This window comes from Aedes albopictus, chromosome 3 (assembly GCF_035046485.1).
Source record: "Aedes albopictus strain Foshan chromosome 3, AalbF5, whole genome shotgun sequence".
Classification (NCBI taxonomy): Eukaryota; Metazoa; Arthropoda; class Insecta; order Diptera; family Culicidae; genus Aedes; species Aedes albopictus.
The window spans coordinates 40,316,259-40,338,135 of record NC_085138.1 but is presented as its reverse complement, the minus strand read 5'-3'; the positions used below and the strand labels follow the sequence as shown (position 1 = coordinate 40,338,135).

At 40.0% G+C, this 21,877-nt stretch overlaps 1 protein-coding gene across 1 annotated transcript in view; it reads right to left on the bottom strand.

Annotated features, from left to right (window-relative positions):
- Positions 1 to 5,307: 5,307 nt before the first annotated feature.
- LOC109429494 (RNA guanine-N7 methyltransferase activating subunit) overlaps positions 5,308 to 21,877 on the bottom strand; it is a 42,849-nt gene continuing 26,279 nt past the window's right edge. Inside the window, exon 2 of the mRNA XM_029861438.2 lies at positions 5,308 to 5,397. Within this exon, the coding sequence (XP_029717298.2) occupies positions 5,308 to 5,397 (90 nt within the window). The remainder of the gene's footprint in view (positions 5,398 to 21,877) is intronic.

The following is a 21,877-nucleotide window of genomic DNA, read 5'->3' as shown; positions in this document are numbered from 1 at the left end:
CGATTTTATCATATTCTAGGTGTTACCGCTGGGAACACTGCAAGCTTCTAGCGATGACAAGAACTGACAGCGCTTTGCGCTTGACAGGAGTTAAATAGATATCAAATGGTGTTTTAGATTCTGGGATGTTCTAGGTGTTCCAAATTGTCCTGTAGTAAAGTCCTTCAAATCTACAAGAATAACTTTATGTGCTTACGCCATAATAATAGCATTATATAATCTACTGGGATCCACGAAGCTCTTGAAAACTACAATGTCATTTATAGACACAATAGGGATATTTTGAGTCAGAATTTCAGGTCTACACTCGTAGCAATAGCCAAATCTGTTATTCTGAGTAACGTTGCATAATCAACCGCTCAACAGCTCAACAGTGGAAAATTTTGTTGAAAACTTTTTTCACTTTATATTTTTTTTATGATTTCTGAGAAAATTTGCTTTCATTTTCTTAAAAAAAACTTTGTTTCAAAGATGCCTCGTTTTTGAGGCTTATATGGCACATTTGGACATCTTTCAACAACATTGGCCATAACTAAAAAACCGCGAAAAAAAAGTTCATTCCTAAAATTTCAGCGATTAAAGCTTATGGAATAGACTTCTCAAACATAATAATTTGAAAATTTTCCTCGAGTTCGGGCAGTCTTGTTAGCGATCACAGTCTTTGACACCTTTTCGTCGATATTCGCCTGCCTTTGTCTCCAACATTCGCAACACAAGCGATCAAACTACCGTACAGAACAAAAATGTCAAATGAATGCCCTTGATCACGATTCCATCTTTGGGAGATGGTTCGATTTTTGTTATTCCTGTCTTTTCCATAACGTCCATAATGTCTGTCTGTCTGTCTGTCTGTCTGTCTGTCTGTCTGTCTGTCTGTCTGTCTGTCTGTCTGTCTGTCTGTCTGTCTGTCTGTCTGTCTGTCTGTCTGTCTGTCTGTCTGTCTGTCTGTCTGTCTGTCTGTCTGTCTGTCTGTCTGTCTGTCTGTCTGTCTGTCTGTCTGTCTGTCTGTCTGTCTGTCTGTCTGTCTGTCTGTCTGTCTGTCTGTCTGTCTGTCTGTCTGTCTGTCTGTCTGTCTGTCTGTCTGTCTGTCTGTCTGTCTGTCTGTCTGTCTGTCTGTCTGTCTGTCTGTCTGTCTGTCTGTCTGTCTGTCTGTCTGTCTGTCTGTCTGTCTGTCTGTCTGTCTGTCTGTCTGTCTGTCTGTCTGTCTGTCTGTCTGTCTGTCTGTCTGTCTGTCTGTCTGTCTGTCTGTCTGTCTGTCTGTCTGTCTGTCTGTCTGTCTGTCTGTCTGTCTGTCTGTCTGTCTGTCTGTCTGTCTGTCTGTCTGTCTGTCTGTCTGTCTGTCTGTCTGTCTGTCTGTCTGTCTGTCTGTCTGTCTGTCTGTCTGTCTGTCTGTCTGTCTGTCTGTCTGTCTGTCTGTCTGTCTGTCTGTCTGTCTGTCTGTCTGTCTGTCTGTCTGTCTGTCTGTCTGTCTGTCTGTCTGTCTGTCTGTCTGTCTGTCTGTCTGTCTGTCTGTCTGTCTGTCTGTCTGTCTGTCTGTCTGTCTGTCTGTCTGTCTGTCTGTCTGTCTGTCTGTCTGTCTGTCTGTCTGTCTGTCTGTCTGTCTGTCTGTCTGTCTGTCTGTCTGTCTGTCTGTCTGTCTGTCTGTCTGTCTGTCTGTCTGTCTGTCTGTCTGTCTGTCTGTCTGTCTGTCTGTCTGTCTGTCTGTCTGTCTGTCTGTCTGTCTGTCTGTCTGTCTGTCTGTCTGTCTGTCTGTCTGTCTGTCTGTCTGTCTGTCTGTCTGTCTGTCTGTCTGTCTGTCTGTCTGTCTGTCTGTCTGTCTGTCTGTCTGTCTGTCTGTCTGTCTGTCTGTCTGTCTGTCTGTCTGTCTGTCTGTCTGTCTGTCTGTCTGTCTGTCTGTCTGTCTGTCTGTCTGTCTGTCTGTCTGTCTGTCTGTCTGTCTGTCTGTCTGTCTGTCTGTCTGTCTGTCTGTCTGTCTGTCTGTCTGTCTGTCTGTCTGTCTGTCTGTCTGTCTGTCTGTCTGTCTGTCTGTCTGTCTGTCTGTCTGTCTGTCTGTCTGTCTGTCTGTCTGTCTGTCTGTCTGTCTGTCTGTCTGTCTGTCTGTCTGTCTGTCTGTCTGTCTGTCTGTCTGTCTGTCTGTCTGTCTGTCTGTCTGTCTGTCTGTCTGTCTGTCTGTCTGTCTGTCTGTCTGTCTGTCTGTCTGTCTGTCTGTCTGTCTGTCTGTCTGTCTGTCTGTCTGTCTGTCTGTCTGTCTGTCTGTCTGTCTGTCTGTCTGTCTGTCTGTCTGTCTGTCTGTCTGTCTGTCTGTCTGTCTGTCTGTCTGTCTGTCTGTCTGTCTGTCTGTCTGTCTGTCTGTCTGTCTGTCTGTCTGTCTGTCTGTCTGTCTGTCTGTCTGTCTGTCTGTCTGTCTGTCTGTCTGTCTGTCTGTCTGTCTGTCTGTCTGTCTGTCTGTCTGTCTGTCTGTCTGTCTGTCTGTCTGTCTGTCTGTCTGTCTGTCTGTCTGTCTGTCTGTCTGTCTGTCTGTCTGTCTGTCTGTCTGTCTGTCTGTCTGTCTGTCTGTCTGTCTGTCTGTCTGTCTGTCTGTCTGTCTGTCTGTCTGTCTGTCTGTCTGTCTGTCTGTCTGTCTGTCTGTCTGTCTGTCTGTCTGTCTGTCTGTCTGTCTGTCTGTCTGTCTGTCTGTCTGTCTGTCTGTCTGTCTGTCTGTCTGTCTGTCTGTCTGTCTGTCTGTCTGTCTGTCTGTCTGTCTGTCTGTCTGTCTGTCTGTCTGTCTGTCTGTCTGTCTGTCTGTCTGTCTGTCTGTCTGTCTGTCTGTCTGTCTGTCTGTCTGTCTGTCTGTCTGTCTGTCTGTCTGTCTGTCTGTCTGTCTGTCTGTCTGTCTGTCTGTCTGTCTGTCTGTCTGTCTGTCTGTCTGTCTGTCTGTCTGTCTGTCTGTCTGTCTGTCTGTCTGTCTGTCTGTCTGTCTGTCTGTCTGTCTGTCTGTCTGTCTGTCTGTCTGTCTGTCTGTCTGTCTGTCTGTCTGTCTGTCTGTCTGTCTGTCTGTCTGTCTGTCTGTCTGTCTGTCTGTCTGTCTGTCTGTCTGTCTGTCTGTCTGTCTGTCTGTCTGTCTGTCTGTCTGTCTGTCTGTCTGTCTGTCTGTCTGTCTGTCTGTCTGTCTGTCTGTCTGTCTGTCTGTCTGTCTGTCTGTCTGTCTGTCTGTCTGTCTGTCTGTCTGTCTGTCTGTCTGTCTGTCTGTCTGTCTGTCTGTCTGTCTGTCTGTCTGTCTGTCTGTCTGTCTGTCTGTCTGTCTGTCTGTCTGTCTGTCTGTCTGTCTGTCTGTCTGTCTGTCTGTCTGTCTGTCTGTCTGTCTGTCTGTCTGTCTGTCTGTCTGTCTGTCTGTCTGTCTGTCTGTCTGTCTGTCTGTCTGTCTGTCTGTCTGTCTGTCTGTCTGTCTGTCTGTCTGTCTGTCTGTCTGTCTGTCTGTCTGTCTGTCTGTCTGTCTGTCTGTCTGTCTGTCTGTCTGTCTGTCTGTCTGTCTGTCTGTCTGTCTGTCTGTCTGTCTGTCTGTCTGTCTGTCTGTCTGTCTGTCTGTCTGTCTGTCTGTCTGTCTGTCTGTCTGTCTGTCTGTCTGTCTGTCTGTCTGTCTGTCTGTCTGTCTGTCTGTCTGTCTGTCTGTCTGTCTGTCTGTCTGTCTGTCTGTCTGTCTGTCTGTCTGTCTGTCTGTCTGTCTGTCTGTCTGTCTGTCTGTCTGTCTGTCTGTCTGTCTGTCTGTCTGTCTGTTGTTGAAGAAGTTACCGTTACTCCCGTAGAACTTTCAGAAGACTAACTGGACCAATGAGAGTATATTACAGGTGGGGAAGAAGAAGAGATGGCTATGTATTGGTAGGGAAAGAAAAATGTAAACACAAATAGTGACGTCACTATTTGACACGCGTTCTTATGGGAGCTCGCTTTGCTTGTAGTAGTGACATGTTTTGCACCAGACACGGATCTCACGCACACAAAGTATCTTGTTCCCCACCTCTATTAGACTCTCATTGTAACTGGACAATTAATTAACTAATGGCTCTTTATCGTAGTGATTTTCCGCCCGAGGCAGTGATATTAAAAGTATAAAAAGTGATCAGAACAAAGTAACCAAAAATATCAACCAATCAAAACATATTGGAAGAAAACCGTTTCTTTCAACAGATTTCAGTTCCTGCTCGAATTTCCTATAGGCACTAATCTTTAAATTCGTGAACAAATGCGCCTAATTTAAATAATCTGCCTCTTTTTGAACGTAAGCAAAAACCAGGATAAACAAATGCAGCCCGTTTCGATTCTTCGTTCGTCAGATTTGTGCCTTTGACGTGTGTATGCAAAATTGGCACAGAATTTCATAATGTTTCACCTTAAGATGACGAACAAGGACCGTCCAATAGGATATAACCACCAAAATCTGGTTTTCGGGATAAAATTCTATTTTTAGCACTACATTGATATTAGAATTCAATTTCTGTACAATTGTGAGGTAGGTTTATTCTTGAGCGTTGCTATTCTTGCAGTGTTCATAGTACACAGGGAAAAATTTCTACTCAGTGGTTGAGTTGGTCTTACTCAGAAATCGAAAAATCCTTTGTTTTCTTACTCAGTTTCCGTTAAAAGTGGGACAACCCATTGCCAATGGGTTGTCCCACTTTTAGCCGAAACTGAGTAAGAAAATAAAGGATTTTTCGATTTCTGAGTAAGGCCAACTCAGTCATTGAGTAGAAATTTTTCTCGGTGTATACAAGTATGGAATCCTATTGGACCAGCTGCGATGGTAAAGAATTCCATTACTAGGAAAATCATGTGACGACAACGTGCACTCTATACTCCGAACATTTCCTGCATACAACTGATGTTGACTGCAAAATGTAGGTAAATCAAAGCAAGTGTAATAGTCTTTTTGAACAGCTTAAAAAGGTATGAGACAATAGGCCATATGAATAAAGCTGAGTAAATACTCTTTACTCAGATCTCTGTGAAGTTTCACATAGATTTGCTCCACGGCTTCACATAGATTTAGTAATAAGAGTATTTACTCAACTTTATTCATATGGCCTAATGCTTGTCATTAGAGATCGCACAAAAATAGACTTATCAATTTATATAAATTTATTTATCTACCTATCAGTTTGGTAAAAAAAACACGGTCGTTGAATCGAACATCCAGTCATCGCTAGAACCATTGTCTCACAGTACGTATAATAAAAACGCTGGGAAGCCCGCTTTTACTCGGGTAATCTGCTCTCATACCAGGTCAAATGGATCAACCCTCCAGTTCGGGTACAAAAAAAAATCAAACAAACATTACTGGTACGGCGTCGAACCAACGTCGTTGCCAGCGTTAGCAAATGCTGGTTCGGCGGTCACATGGAACTGCCAGAACCCGGCCAAGTCCTAGATGGAACATCGGTGTTACAAGGTTTAAAATCGGACTGAGTCGCAATTCGGAGGCAGACTTTCGAGTGTGAAATGGATGAACCCATCATCACGCCGAAAGGAGTTCTTCGTTCGCTCAGGTAAACAAGCTACTGTGCTCGCAAGAGGAAGGAGTAGTGTTTAAAGTATCGCGTATGAGGAATTTGATTACCTTTTTGTTGCAGAACTTGCCAAACATGCCCTTAACTCACCAGTACAGTCAGGTTTTTTTTACGCGGGGGATACGTACCGCGTAAAAAAAAAACTCAGTTCAAAATCCAAAAAACCGCGTAAACAAAGTCTCACCATTTCTCGACGAATCATGCAAAAATAAGACGATGAATTTTTTTTTTGTATGGAGTTTTCATTTACGCGGCCCCGTAAATGAAAACCGCGTAAAAAAAAACCTGACTGTATTGAACAAATTTCTGAAAAAAAAATTGGATTTTTTGAGGAATCATTAGAGCAGGTGAACCTATTTTGGGCACTTTCTACTATAACTAAGTCAAATTCATACCGTTTGATTTGAATTTTTGTATAAGTTACACTGCCGTTCTTCGCAAAATTGTCCCATGTTATAGGGGATAACATGGGACAATTATGCGTAGGACGGCAGTACGTATCTCATCGGACTTAAACTCGACTTTGTTGCAGCGGATAATACACACAATAGGTACACTTGCCCAAATGGTACAGTCGATTCCAAAAGTTATTCGGACTATTATTAACTCTTTTTGAAATTTTGACTTTGATTAAAGAACCGCTTTCAACTTTTAAAATTGTTAGGAGGCGATACGGCGGAAATAATCATCATCGATACTGCGATTGCGAAAGGCTTCAGGTCAAAAGCGCGGTAATAGTAGTTTACGCAACAAGGTGTAGAATGAAGATTTTTACAGCACGAGGTATACATTTATCGAACGAGGCTTGCTGAGTTGGATAATTACGACGAGTGGTGTAAAACTCGAGTTCTGCACCGAGTTGCGTACAACGTTTTTCGTAGTTTCACAAATAATTATTTGAGGATATGTAGTTTTTAACAAAACTTTTTCATCAAACTGCACACTGATGTTAAAACCATTTTTGAGAAAGACTGATATACTGTGGTTATACTGTGCAGTTGTCATAATTTTTCAAACCTGCGTCCAGAAAGCATCAAGAAGTTGATCAAAACTGAAAACAGTGCTGTAATGGTTCATTACGTAACGCAAATCAGTGCTGTAATAAACCATTACAGCACTGCTAATTTGGTGTGGGAAAGTAGGACTTGTCCTGGCAGATTTGCGTGAGGTTAAACAGCCGTGGGAACCATTAGAAAATTGCATAAAAATATCAGTGCAATCAGGGATGGGAACACTCACTTGCAAAGAGTTGTTACACTCACTTGCTATTTTCTCAGCTCAGAAACGTGCAACCAAGCAGTGCTGAAAAATTCATTTCGTCATATTTAAATTCAATCACCTGCAGCTCATTTTAGAAGCTGAACCTGAGAATATGATCTATGAAAAACTTGTGCGGCTAGACCAGTTCTGCAAGAAAGTCACGGAAAAACCGCTATTTTTCGAATATTTAAGGTGAATGTCACGGACTACCTTCGAAAAATGCCAATGATATTCACGGTGAATATCATTTGGCATTTTTCAAAGGTAGTCCGTGACATTTACCTTAAATATTCGAAAAATAGCGGTTTTTCCGTGACTTTCTTGCAGAACTGGTCTAGCCGCACAAGTTTTTCATAGATCATATTCTCAGGTTCAGCTTCTAAAATGAGCTGCAGGTGATTGAATTTAGATATGACGAAATGAAATTTTCAGCACTGCAACCAAGAAGCGATGTACAGTCAGGTTTTTTTACGCGGGGAATACGTATCGCGTAAAAAAAACTCTGTTCAAAATTTAAAAAAAACCGCGTAAAAAAAGTCTCACCATTTCTCGACGAAGCATGCAAAAATAAGACGATGAACTTTTTTTTTGTATGGAGTTTTCATTTACGCGGCCGCGTAAATGAAAACCGCGTAAAAAAAAGGGTGAGTGTAATTTGCATTCATCTAGTGGAGAGTTGCCTTCGCAGCTCCCTCACGACTTCGGTATGCGTGTGCGACCCCTACTCTATTCGGCAAACTTTTAGACAAAATCACATCGTTTTTTGATTGCAAATATCAAGTGTATTTCTTTGCAAGTGAGTGTTCCCATCCAATGCAATGATGTGCAACCAAAATAATGGAAAATAGCTATTTTGTTCGAGTTTCTTCGTTCTATAAAAATCGCCTGTACTAGGCGAATTCACCAAAAGCTACTTAAATTTTATCCGATGCAATTGACAATGCAGTCGACAATGAATGTGGCGAAGCACGAATGAAATGAGAATGTCAATTTTCATTTTGAATCGATTTTTTTACTCTCTGATCTGAAGAAATCTTCTATATATATAAAAATAAGTTTGAAGTCCCTTTGAGGCAACAAAACTCACGAACGGGTGAACCAATCAGCATGACCCTTGCACGGTTCGATTCGTAGTCATAGTGGCCGTGTTTATATGGGGTGACAAAGGGTATTATCGGCAGGTTTGTTCTCTTCGTCATGGGGGGTTTTTGTGGGCCAAATTGCCTGAAATTTGGGCATATAACTCAGCTTAGTTGGGAAGGATTTGTGGCCAACTTTGAGATCAACAGGCTTCAAAAAACCCCCCATGACGAAGAGAACAAAACTGCCGAAAATACGTAAGTTCCCCTGTATGTAGAAAAAGTTACGAAAATCTACTAGAAAAGTAAGAAAATTGATAAAGTACGGATTTTTCATGAGCTGGGAAGGAAATCAACAAGATCGAAAAGAAACCCATGTAGAGTGCGGTGCTATTTTGAGCTTAACAGTTGTCAAACCACCACAAGAAGGCAAGACAAAGTTTGCCGGGCCAGCTAGTATATTACACTGTTCGACAAAAAAAACTTTTGCCGTGATCAGAGACTCCATTAGTAGGGCATAAAAGCGCATGGAAAATGTAGAAAAATGCCATTTTCAAATCTGTTGGAGCACCCCTAGAAACTTTTTGCGATGAGTTTGAATTTTATTCATTTTTGAAGGTTTGACACGAGCTTTAGAAATCATCATAAACACTTTTGAAGTACAATATATGTGAAATACAATTTTCTGCACCGCTGAAATTTTCACAGATCTGAGAAGTAACTTTGATAAATAACTAGTCAAAATTTCAGCCTATTACGACATTCCATTTCATTGATACATATCCGGGAAGAATCAAATATGACTTATGTAATACAAATTCTTGAAGTTTTCTCTTACTTCAATCACAAAAAGCAAGCCTCTATTCTTATCTAATCATAACAAAACAACTATTTTACTTTGATTTGACCTCGAAATGCTACACTTATGATCTAAATAATTGAATTCAAATTTTCGAGAAGAAAATCCGGTCGATTTTTTTTAAATTACTAATGTGGTGAGCCTGTGTAAAAATAAAAATAAAATCTAATAAATTTATATTTTGCGATCAGTACAAAAAAAAAAGTTTCCAATGTTTTCGTGGGTTGTCTACATTCACTTAATGTTTCGCAGAATCTCCTAGCCATACCAAGGTGGTAAAATTGATAACTTTATTGAATAAAACAAACCTATTTCAATACAATGAATTGAAGCTGGTACTGCGCAGAAAACATGGTTTAAGTTCACGACTGTTCAAAACAATACAGGTCGGACTCGATTATCCGGGTGACTCCAAAATTATTTCACCCCGGATAATCGAATCACCCGGATAATCGAGCCATGCTTCTTTTCTTTTATTTTTGGTGTTCTTCAATCAAAAACTGTTCGTCAAACATAGAAGCTAACATACATAACGTTGTAGTGCCTAAACTCAACGTCTAGTATTATTACAACCATGTTTTTTGAAAATAAAATTTTAGTTGAAAAATGTGAAAAAATAAAAACAATTTTTAAATAGGCTAAATCCTACTTACAGGTGTTGTATTTGATGTTTATAACATTTGTTGACAGATTGTAATCTAAAAATTTGTAAACAAAGCAAAAACAAACTTTTCCCCGGATAATCGAGCCATTTATCCCGGATAATCGAGCCCCGGATAATCGGGCCCCCGGTTAATTGAACCCCCGGATAATCGAGTCCGACCTGTACAACCCTAAAAAAATGCAAGCCAAAAATGAGAACATTCTCCATTTACTATTAGTAATCGTTGTTTTCATCACATTTTAGCTAGTTTCACAAAACAGAATGTGTATGTTGGGGCATTACCATTGAAGACACTTTCATGAAATTAATTGAATTTGTCATGTAGTAAAATATTTCCAATCTTAATTCCAAGCTCAATAATGTCCTCAACGATTGTAAAATTGCTTTATAAGTTCCAGCGGCATAGGGTCTGGAACCATTTGGGCAGGATCACCTATTTTGGGCATTTGTGTCTAATTAGAACCGATTGACTTGATTTTTGAGACACGATCAGATGCGCATAGTATCTAGCTATGTGCAACAATTCAAGTCAATCGGTTTGGAATTGACTGAGTTATAGCAGCAAGTGCCCAAAATAGGTGCTCCTGCCTAAGTGGTCCTAGATCCTGTTAATATAGTGTTAAATACTATCTATCCAGAAGTACTAAGGCGAGTTAATATAATTTATTTAGTCCAAATAGTCCAAATTTGTTTCAATGCAGAGGTCATTGGAATTTGAATATATTTTCCGCGTCGTATTTAAATTTTTAAGAACATGGAACTGCTTGATATCCACCAGGTCAAGCAATCTGGAGCGGTTACTTAGGTACCCACCAAATCATTGAAAAGCATTCTCATCCATATGCGATACATGGATATTTAAATTTGGGCACGACTCGAAATTCGATCAAAACAAAATACTTCGTTGAGTTAAGTGGACGAAGTGTATTTTGCCTAAATTATGATCCTAATCCATTGCATTCATAATCGCAGTTTATTGGTATTTAAACATGGTTATGAAAGTAACATATGATGTCAAATGTTTCAATAAACTTTGTTCATTTTCATAAGCGACAAAAAAGTTTTTGAAAACTGCAATTACAACATTAAATTTATTTGGAAAAGTTTTACATTAAAACACTCATGCTGACCTCAATGAATTAATCTATCATTCTTCCTGTGGATCCTTTGTAATCATATGCTAAAATTTCTCGTATAGCTTTCCAGAATCATACTTAGTTAAACCAGATGTTTGAAATACAATTTTCATTTTCTTCAGTCAGAGACTAAAAAATGCATTAACACTAGAAAACGGACGTCACATCTAGTGACCTAGTGGAGAACTTGTAAAGAAACGTTTTCTCCTACTGGAGCGGAAATCCATCCAATATTCCGAGGCGTTCGAAGTATCCGAAAGACTGACGCTGCACGGCATTAACGCATAGAAGATTTTTAAATGGATGTGAATATAGGCGTGCTGTATGGGATTAGATTTAAAAAAAAAATCTAAAAGATTGTCACTATATAAGTCAGAGCTAAGCCTTCGCAGATATGTATCAATGAAACGAAATGTCGTAATAGATAGAAATTTTGACTAGTTATTTCTAGACAAACATGTGAAAAGGGCGGAAGAGCCAAAATGTAAACAAATTGGTTTACTATTTATTTCATTAGGGATATGGTGAAACCAATGATTAAGCTTGACAGTAAAATAAAATAAATTTACGCATCAATAGAAATCGTGAAACAAATTTTGGCGTAATTCCATGTGTGCTGCTACTCATGACGCCTGGCTGTTCCGCCGATATATTTGAAAGGAAAGTCTACTTATTGGCTAACTTAGCATGCAGGATCATTCATCACTTGCTTTAATTTCAATTAGGATCCCTTCAAATAAATCATTTCATGAGTATAAAATATCAATTTTATGTTTACGCCTCAATTGCACTCTAATCGTCATTACGCCGTACTTTCTGCCCACATTGATGCCAACATGGAATTCCGCCAGGAACTATGCCGTTTATAAATTCAACTTGTTGTTACGCCATGATTTTTCTCTGCACTAATTGAGGGTATTTAATGATATTAATCGCTGTAATATTATTATTGAAGCTATTAATAAGAGTTGCAATAGCAAATTTTACGAACAATCGATTTTTAGTATAAGCAAAAGCTACCTCGAACGAGCACCCACCAAGCAGCAGCAGCAGCGGTCATTGCATCCACGGCGTGCTTGGAGCAAATTTTTCTCACCCGGCTATCTGTATTCACGGTCGTATCACTGTCACGGATATCCATTGTGGTGTAGGTCAGTCCAAGAAAGTTGTTTCCTTGCTGTATCCACTATATTTTCACGAAATTCAGGCCAAATTGTGAAAAAAAACTAGGAGTGTGTAATGTCTGAGACATAACCGCAATGTTGACGTAGGACTAATTTTTAACGCATAATAAAGAATTTGGGGCTCACAGATGAAGTAAGCGTGTATCTATTCAGCAAAAATAACGGCCAGAGTAAAATCACTATATGCTAAAGACTCGAAATCTGGCGATTGTTGCTGGTAATGATGATTCCCGTATCATGACGATGATGCTGCCGAGCAATGCCTTTAAAGTTGAAGGATTCGTCATTGAAATAATCGTCATCATTGAAAATTCGAAAGCAGTTTTCTCGTACAAAGCTGAAATTTCCGCAGTGAAAATGTATTCACTGTATTGCGCCTGAAGATTGGAGTACAGTGAACTTATTTTCACTGCAGAAATTTCAGTTTAGAATGAGAAAACTGCTTTCGAACTTTCAATGATGACGATTATGTCAATGACGAATCCTTCAACCTTAAAGCGCATTTGACAGGTATCCTACTCGATTGGAATGACATTGACAGTAAATTTGGAATTTCAAATACCAAATATACAGCGGTGTATATTTAGTATAAAAATTAAACTTTATCGATAAACTAAACTATAAAAATTAGAATTAGTTGAATTTTTAGAAATAATTGAATAATGCTCCAAATAACTCTTTCGGAAGCTTTGGGGCCCTTAAAAGAACCATTTTGGTATAATTCATTGCCACCCATGCCGCCACCACCGATTGATCCGAAAAGAATCGAGGCTTCATTGGACAGAGGGCGGTGCCACCCGCTTGCTCATCCGTTGAAGCGGATCTTTTTTGGGATCTCGCTGCTGCTGCCGCCGGCAATCCATGAAAGAATCGGGGCCCCGGCAAACGAAAAGTGACGCCAATCGAATTTTCGTTTGCCGAGGCGGATTTTTCTTTGGATGTTGCTTCCGCTACTGCCTCCACTGCCGATGGATCCGAAAAGAATCGAGGCTTCATTGGACAGAGGGCGGTGCCACCCGCTTGCTCATCCGTTGAAGCGGATCTTTTGACGTAAACTACGTCTTACGGGAAGTACTGGGTGTAAAATGAAAATCTAAAATTTTGCGACCGTCACGAAAAATTGATAGGTTTTGAGCGCTAATAACTCAGCCGTTTCACAACCGATTTTCAAAATTTTTGCACCGATCGATCAGAAATTTATCTACGCGTTGAAATAATTATAGCTAACTATTGAATTTCAACAGCAAACTATTGAAAATTTGGGAAAAGTGAACCCATGTGTTATCCAGCCAATCACGTGCGAGCACAGGTTTGCGATTTTTCGTCGAGCATCACCCAGTATAAAAGATTACTGCTTCTTCCCATCTTCCTCCATTCTGCATCGACTCTTCGAGGGGAACGCATCGGAGGAGAACAACCCGGTACCTCCGTTTGCATTCTCGCTGCTCAGTATACTTCCACATGCCGAGCACGGTGGTTGCCGACGGTCGCGCGTCGTCGTGCAGTATTCATTCCGAGCGCGGTGGTAGCTGTCGGCGGTTGAGCGAGCGTCTTCGCGTCGGACTGCGCGGCAGCACGAGTGGCCCTGACGACCACATCAGAGTTGGGAGCACAGAGCAGTTTCTCCGTTTGCATGTTCGCTCAGTATTCTGCGACATGCGGAGCGCGGAGGTCGTCGACGGCTGTGCGTCGTCGTGCGCGGCGTGCGGTGGTATTGCGGATTTTTAGAAAAATTTCCACTCTGCGGTAGCCGCCGAGTTCTACCGCAGCTGTCAAAGTCCTACCGCAGGTATGAAAATCATCCTATTATTGAAATTGAAGGCCAAATCAAAGCATGCTTGCAAGGTGGATTGAACTGAAAACCAACAACAAACAATGATCATCGGCGTCGTATCCAAGGCTATCCAAGGCATCGCTAGGGTAGATCGATGATACCTCAGTGAAAATCAGTAGTCTGACAGCTGCGGTAGCTTTTCGTTCTACCGTAAAACGGAAAGTTTTCTCTAAATTAGCAATAAAATTGGAGGACTTTTCATCGTCGGATGGGAATGATGTAAATCAAAACAGCCCTTCTGAGGGCTATAAAACTGTCCCACAAGAGAGAACGAATAATTTTCCAGGTTACGGTTTCAAGTGAAATTACTATGTGATAGCTGTTATAAATTAAATGCACAAAATTTGTACGACTTGATTGAAAATTTGTTCATTTTCTTCAACTTAGACAAATGGTTACTTTGATGAAGAAAATGAGCATAGTTAAACAGTGTTGCCAAATTTGATAGGATAAGTACGTTATCCGTTTAAAATCTGCAATAGTTAACCATGAAATGAAATTATTATTTTTAAATATTAAACTTTTAATAAATCTAGTGTACCAATTTGCAAAAATATGATTCGCATATCAAAATGAATTTGATGAACATTAATCAAACAAATATTGCTAATAAATCATATGGCATCACTGATTCTTACCCCTCTCTCATCGAACCAACCACGTTCGAGAGGGGAAAACGAACCGCCTTGCCGTATAAAAGCAAACTGCTTCTTCCCATTTTCTCTTATTCTTTGCCAACTCTTTGACGGGAACGCATCAGCGGAGCGCTCACTTCACTTCCTTCAGTATGCTTTGGCAAGCCGATCGCGATGGTCGAAGGCGGTTGCGCGCGAGTGCGTCCGCTTTCGCATCGTCACGTTTTGCACAGCATCACCTCGCAAACCCATCATCAGAGTCAATGCCACCGTCGCCGTTCTGGATTTCGCAATCATAACTACCGAATTTCAGCTTTAATAAGCAATTAAATTTAAACAGCCCTTATGAGGGCTATAATTCTATATTTTCTGCAAGAGTTGATTCCGAATTAAGTGAAGACATGCAAATGCCGACATTTTAAAACCATCTACTACGCGAGTGCGGTAAAATTGCATGAAATGGGGTACTTACGCTACCACGGCACTGGAAATCTAAAATTTTACAACGGTCACGAAATTATGTCAGATTTTGCACGTTAATAACTCAGCCATTAATAGAATTATTTCCAAATATTTCATATTAATCGATTGGAAATGTATGTACGTACTAGCGTGGTTCAAAAAATCGTTTTTGCTCCACACCGCTTATTCGATTGTTAGCCAGATTGTATGCCTTCTCCCAAAATTTGAGCTCATTTGGTTGAAAATTGAGACTGCACAAGCCCTTCAAAGTTTGTATGGGAATTACTATGGGAAAACGATGTTTTGACGTTGAATAACGTCCTTCGGCAATATATAGGGGTGTAACTTCAGAAAACCAAAAATTTGAGCATGTAACGAAAAGTGGTTAGATTTTGTCCGCTTATAAATCTGCCATTTCTTGATGGTTTTTCAAAATTTTTGCATGAATTGATCACAAATTTATCTACGCATCGAATCCATCCAAGGTTACTATTGATTTTCAACAACAAACTATTGAAAATTTGAGAAAAGTGAACCCATGTTTTATCCAGCCAATCACGTTCGAGCACAGTTTTGCACTTTTCCGTCGAGCGCCTGGCAGTATAAAAGCTATTTCTTCTTCCCCTCTTCCATCATTCTTCATCAACACCTCGTGGGCAGGGTTGCCATTATGCCAGATTTATCTGGCGCTGCCAGATTTTCAGGTGGCAAAAAGACAAAAAGAGAAACCATTGATTTTGCCAGATTTTTTTATTTCAAGCCAGATTATTTATCAACGCAACTCCTCCTTGATGTTTTGAAAAATTTTCTTATCGATCCAACAGTTTTGAGCCAACTCAAAATTCGGCGTCTTTTATCTTAATCTGTTTGCCGAAAACTCGTTAATTTTCTTGCACATTCAAATAATCATCGATAATTATTGTCGGATCTCGTTTTTCAGCTGAATAAGATTTAGAGAATATTTGTAATTATGTTATCTAAGTACAAAATTACATTTGTGTTTTTGATACATTTGAAGAAATATGAGTTACACAGCTTGTATACTGTTTAGTTGGTTTGGTGGAAATTTTAGCTATACTCGTGAATAATTCTTGTTCGACTTCGTTATTGACTAAAATGACTGAGTCGACGAAGAGGGGAAACGGCAAGGGAAACATCAATGTATTTTTGCTTTGAATATTCAATGCAGAAATAGTCAAGTTAGCTCTGTTCTTTCTCAATAACTGTAAACATTTTGCACCTTGAACACAATTCTAAAATTTAAGATAATTTTGAACTACTGATAATGATTTTTATCATACTACATATGAAATTGTTTTGAAGGCATTCCAATCTAATAAAACAAATATTATTGAAAACTGCTTTATTATTCATATCATAAATTCAGTACAAATTTGATCAAAGTTAAGAATTTTCTTAGCAACGTGTAGCCAGATTTTGCCAGATTTTTTCTTACGGACTTGCCAGATAAGTTCAAAAATGTAGTGGCAACCCTGCTCGTGGGGAACGCATCGGCAGAGAGCTGTGCAGTTTGCTCCGTTTGCGTTTTCATTTTAGTGTTCTTTTGCAAGCCGAGCGCGGTGGTCGGTGCCTCTTCGTGCGCGGCAGCTCGTTTATCGGATCAGAGACGGAGGAGCACAGCTCGGTTTGCATTTTCGCTCAGCATTCTCTTCTCACAGCACATTCTCACGCTGTCGACCGCGGTAGACGGACGGACGCGTGACGGGACGCACCGACGACAACCGAGCAGCAGCGGCGGTGGTGGAATAATTTATCATTTCCCCAGTTCGGAAGTCGATGGGCGCCGACGACACGGCAGTAATGCGGTTTGGTTTTGTGAAATCAAAATTCTCAGATCAAAATTAAACAGCCATTATTAGGGCTACAATTTTAAATTCCACGTAAGAGTTAATTCGAATTCCTGCAAACATTTTGAAACCTACTTCGAGAGCACCGCCAGCAACCTAGAAGCAGCCGCGGCGGTGGCTCATTCCCATTTTCCCAGTGCGATAGCGAATGGGCATGGCAACAACTGGGAATATTTTAACCGCTTGATGTTGAATCTATTCTAAATTCAAGATACGTTAACAAAAGCCTAAACTTATGCGCGCATCATAAATCTGTTTGAAATTTCTACAACTTTGAAAAATGGCAGGTTTACTGAAAATGAAAACTGTTAACCCGCGTTGCCAAATTTCAATAAGAATTTAAGAATTTCAAATATCTGTAATCTTTAGAAATTTTGGTCCAAAATACATGACTTTTGTACTATATACTGTCATTCCTCACTAAACATTATAATATTCGTTAATCCTAATCCTACCTACTGATTTGGCAATGGCTAATAATAATCATTTTAGTACATTTTAATACTCCGCTATAATAAATTAATGCAGATAAATTTGTATGGCATCGTTGAATTCTACCCCCCTCACATTTAACCAATCACGTTCGGGAGGAGAAGCCAGGCGATTGTGCCGTATAAAAGCAAACTGCTTCTTCTCATCTTCCATCCACACTTCCTGAGGTTTTATCCCCGTCCAATGAAAACAAACTGATCCGTTTCCTCAATAAAACCGGACTGATGAAGCAGCTTCCCAAGCAACACACATGTTATAATAGAGTTACGACAGCGCAAGGTTCGGTTGTATAGAAGTTTATTTGACGTAATTTTGACATTGTGTTTAAATAACGTAAAATAAACTTCTATACAACCAAAACTTGCGCTGCCGTAACTTTTATATAACATGTGCGTTGCTTGGGTTTGAAACCTTGCGATAAGGGACGAATGACCTTCGGGTTAAAGTCCCTCGAACCCAACAAAAGAAGAAGAAGAAGTCATCTTCCATCATTCTTTCTTGACCCCTCGAGGGGATCACATAGAAGGAGAGCTAGCCAGTTTCTCCGTTAGCGTTTTCAATCAGTACGCTTTGGCAAGCCGAGCGCAGTGGTTGTCGGCTGTTACGCTCTTCTTCGTATCGTTGTACGCGGCGTTAGTGGAGCAATCAGCCAGTTCAAACTGGTGCGCGGCAACAACGAGGGCTTTCTTTTGCCCCGAGTTTGCGCAGCATCGCCATCGCAAAACCCCCATCGGAATCAACGCCACCGATGCCGTTCTGGATATGGTTGGCATAGCTACCGATTTTCACCTCATGCAATAATTGAACGATTATTGTACAACAAATAAAATTAAACAGCCTTTCTAAGGGCTTCAAAAATGTTCCTCACAAGAGTGAATCGAATAATTTTCTTAGACGACGCGTCGGGTCACAAATATGTCAAAACCGACTAAGCCAACCGTAGCATAAACTTTGCAAGCGGAATAGTGGAAATATATTAGATTGTTGTAGCATCCTTTATATTTCCCAGCCAAATTTTAATGTGTGTTGTGTTCGCAAAAATTAAACATTTCTTTGCCCATTTTTGCCACACAATCTAGAAGAAAACTATGATATCTAGAAATTCTTAGTTATATAATTACATATTGGTAATTTCAGTCCACCAATTAGCAAAAGCTTAATGATTTGCATTTTTGAATGATCTGTTGGATTGCATCGATTTAAATTCTTATAAAATGAACGGTTACCAAGACAAAGGTAAATATTTTTAAATGATTTTGAAAACTTCGTTTATGGAAACATTTTAAAACCAACTACTACGCGGAACAAGTCTTGTCGCGTCCATTCTATATTTCTATATATAAACCTGCAAAAGCAGAGAAATTGTGCGAGAGGATTTGAAATCTGCATCAATTTTCTTCGCAAAATAATTACCTGTTACCAAAGAAATTCAAAGGTCTAGCAAACTACAGTTGGCCCGCTGAAATTATTCTGCAAATTGACTCCTTGTATTTCGAGAGCAACAACATAGTTTAATGAAAGAGAAACTAGTTACGACTACCAGTACCTGGGCTGCCCATAATTGGTGAACCAAGAAAACCTAGTGCTGGGCTAGTACACAGGTTTAAATAGTTCTGACGTTCGATTTGAATAGGTCGTATCTGTATAGGAATCCCAGCAAATTTACGACCTATTCAAATTAAACGGCAAAGTTCATAAGGAATGAATCGGATCGAAGATAATGATAAATAATAAACTCCACTATCAATTGCCGTCTACAATCAAACTTAACCAAACCAAAATTTCACATCACAGTCTTTATCAATGTTAATACAGCATTCAATAATCGAAACTAATGCATAAACGGACGTTATTCAACGTCAGACTTGCGGTCGTGTCTAGTATACAACCCCTCCAACTTTTTTCATTCAATCGACCGTAGTATTTTCCCAAGTGCCCTAGAGCGTTAGTTGACCCTAGGTATTTCTATGTTACTTTATCAGCTACAACTTTGCCGAAGACCGCATTCACATCACATGACTCATTAATTAGTTACCGATTTTTATCCAGAATGGAAATCTATACTCATGATGGTTAAACTAATCGGTGGGCATCACTGCATTTTGCAGTGAAACATAGTAGCCATGATTTCAGTGTGCTATCTTTGGCGCCATATGCAGCAATATTGCCTGCTGGGAAGCTGGAGGATCATTGCTAAAGTTTGTCCAGTTGGATACAAATCAATAACTAATTAATGAGGCGTCCGATTTGAATGCGGTCTTCGGCAAAGTTGTAGCTGATAGAGTAATCTAGGAGTACCACGGGTCACCCACCCCTCTAGGGCACTTGGGGAAATGCTATGGTCGATTGAATGAAAAACATCGTTTTCCCATAGTAATTCCCATACAAACTTTGAAGGGCTTGTGCAGTCTCAATTTTCAACCAAATTAACTCAAATTTTGGGAGAATGCATAGAATCTGGTTACGAATCGAATAAGCGGTGTGGAGCAAAAACGATTTTTTGAACCACGCTAGTACGTACCACTTATGACAAATAATTAAAATTATTGATTTTTAACAGCAAACTATTGAAAATTTGGGAAAAGTAAGCCGATGTTTTAACCAGCCGATTGCGTGCGAGCACATTTTTGCGTTTTGCCGTCCAGTAAATTCTTCTCATCTTCCATCATTCGTTCATGACCTTTCTAGGGGATTGCATTGAAGGAGGGCTAGCCAGTTTCTCCGTTTGCGTTTGCCAATGTTCCTCCACAAGAATGAACCGAATAATTTTCTAAGGAAGACGAAGCGCCAGGCCACAAATAATGTCAAAATCGGCACAGTCTCAAAGCCGGAGTAGCTGAGTAGTGGAAATGTAATTGCTTCTTGTATCATCCATGATACACTCCATATAAATTTACAAAAGCGAGTTGATCGGAAATTTCCAATAATTTTCTTAAACTTAGAGAAATTGCAAGTTTAATGAAGAAATGAAGATTATTTCTCAACCAAATTTCAATTAGTATTATGTCTGCAAAAATCAAAATTCTGTGTGCCCATTTTTATCGCAAAATCTGGAAGGAAGCTACGATTTAAAGAAATTCTTTGATAAATAATAATATATAGGCAGTTCCAGTCATCAAAGTAGCAAAAGCTTAATGATTTGCCTATTTTATTGATCTGTTTGATTGCAAAGTAAGCTGTATGGCATTACTGATTCTTACCCCTCTCTCGTCAAACCAATTCTTCTTCTTCTTCTTCTTCTTCTTCTTATGGACGTCCTAAGACAAAGCCTCGTCGCTGTTTTGACTTTTGCTGCCAGAACAATGAAAATTGTTGAACTCACGTGCAATAATTTGACTAAATTCTGGTTCGAAACGGCCTTTTCAAGGACTTTATTAAATTTCTGAAAGAGTAAAAGGCAGATTTTCCGATAAAGTGACGCTGGTCACATGAGTGTCAAAACTGCCGAATTTTGAAACCTACTATAGTGTACTACACAAAATGCAACAGCATTGTGCGGAAATTAAACCGTGTCTTTTCATCTGGTCGTGTCTCTGAATCTAGCTAGTGCGCTTTCTTCTTGCGCTACCATCAACGCAGTGTATAAGGGATTTCCGCCGGCTTCGCTTAGGCTTCAAACTGTGGATAACTGACACTGAGGAAGATTACAAGTGGTAGTCGATACGCGTATCTGTCAAAGGGTAAGCAAAATAGGGCGAAATTAAAAGGTACAAAACTTATTAGAGGGTATTCTGCTTAGAGAGTTCGGAAAGTCGGTATAAGTTCAAACTATTTTGTAATTATTTCCAATACCGGAATTCTCAAACTTGCAGAATTTACCTTGTTTCTTATGATATGATTATTTTTATTGATTCAAACTATTGATTCAACCAATAACAAACTGCTTTACGTAGTTTACGTCATGCGGTTGTGTCTTGTACACGCCCCTCTAATTTTTTTGGGATCTTGCTGCTGCTGCCACCGACAATCCATGAAAGAATCGGGGCCCCGGCAAACAAAAAGTGACGCCAATCGAATTTTCGTTTGCCGAGGCGGATTTTTCTTTGGATGTTGCTTCCGCTACTGCCTCCACTGCCGATGGATCCGAAAAGAATCGAGGCTTCATTGGACAGAGGGCGGTGCCACCCGCTTGCTCATCCGTTGAAGCGGATCTTTTTTGGGATCTTGCTGCCGCTCGGTGCTGTCCGTCCGCTGCTGTGTGTGCCGATGAAATGATCGAAATGAGTGTGTGCACCACTTATATAAGTTTCGTCGTGTCGCCTCACAGAACTATGCTTGATTGTGATTGGTTGGGTAAGACTGATCTCGAGCTTTTACTAATTTTCAGCTCCAGCCTCAGTCAAGGCACATCATTCAATTGAGCCCCAGCTAGGAAGCATAAATTTGTGGTGTTGTAGGTTTAAAGCTTTTACCATAGTTGATGACGTCAAACCCGACATCAACCTATCATTCACCTATTTTGATTTTAGCCACCAAACCTAACATAGACCCAATAGTTGATCGATGTTGGTCCAACAGTGGCCCAACATTCGATAAAAATTGACCCGACTTTAACCCGACATTCGACATTTTTTCAGTCTGGCGGAATCCAGAAAGAAATCAGAGGGAACAGCTTTTATACCCCTTGATTAGCAGATGCAGCTCCTCCCATTCGGCTGGCTTTCCAGAATATTTCATTTGCATGGCCCGCCCCGCCTGCTTCAGACGCTTCAAACGATTAATCAACCCAGAAATGGAAAAAAAATTCATTAAGCGTTAAAGTAAACAAAATATTGGATGATTTAGATCATTTTAATTCGAAAATTGTTAGAGTTAAACAATGTTTTACGGAAAATAGTTCTGATAGGGTAATGCGTTGCTGAAT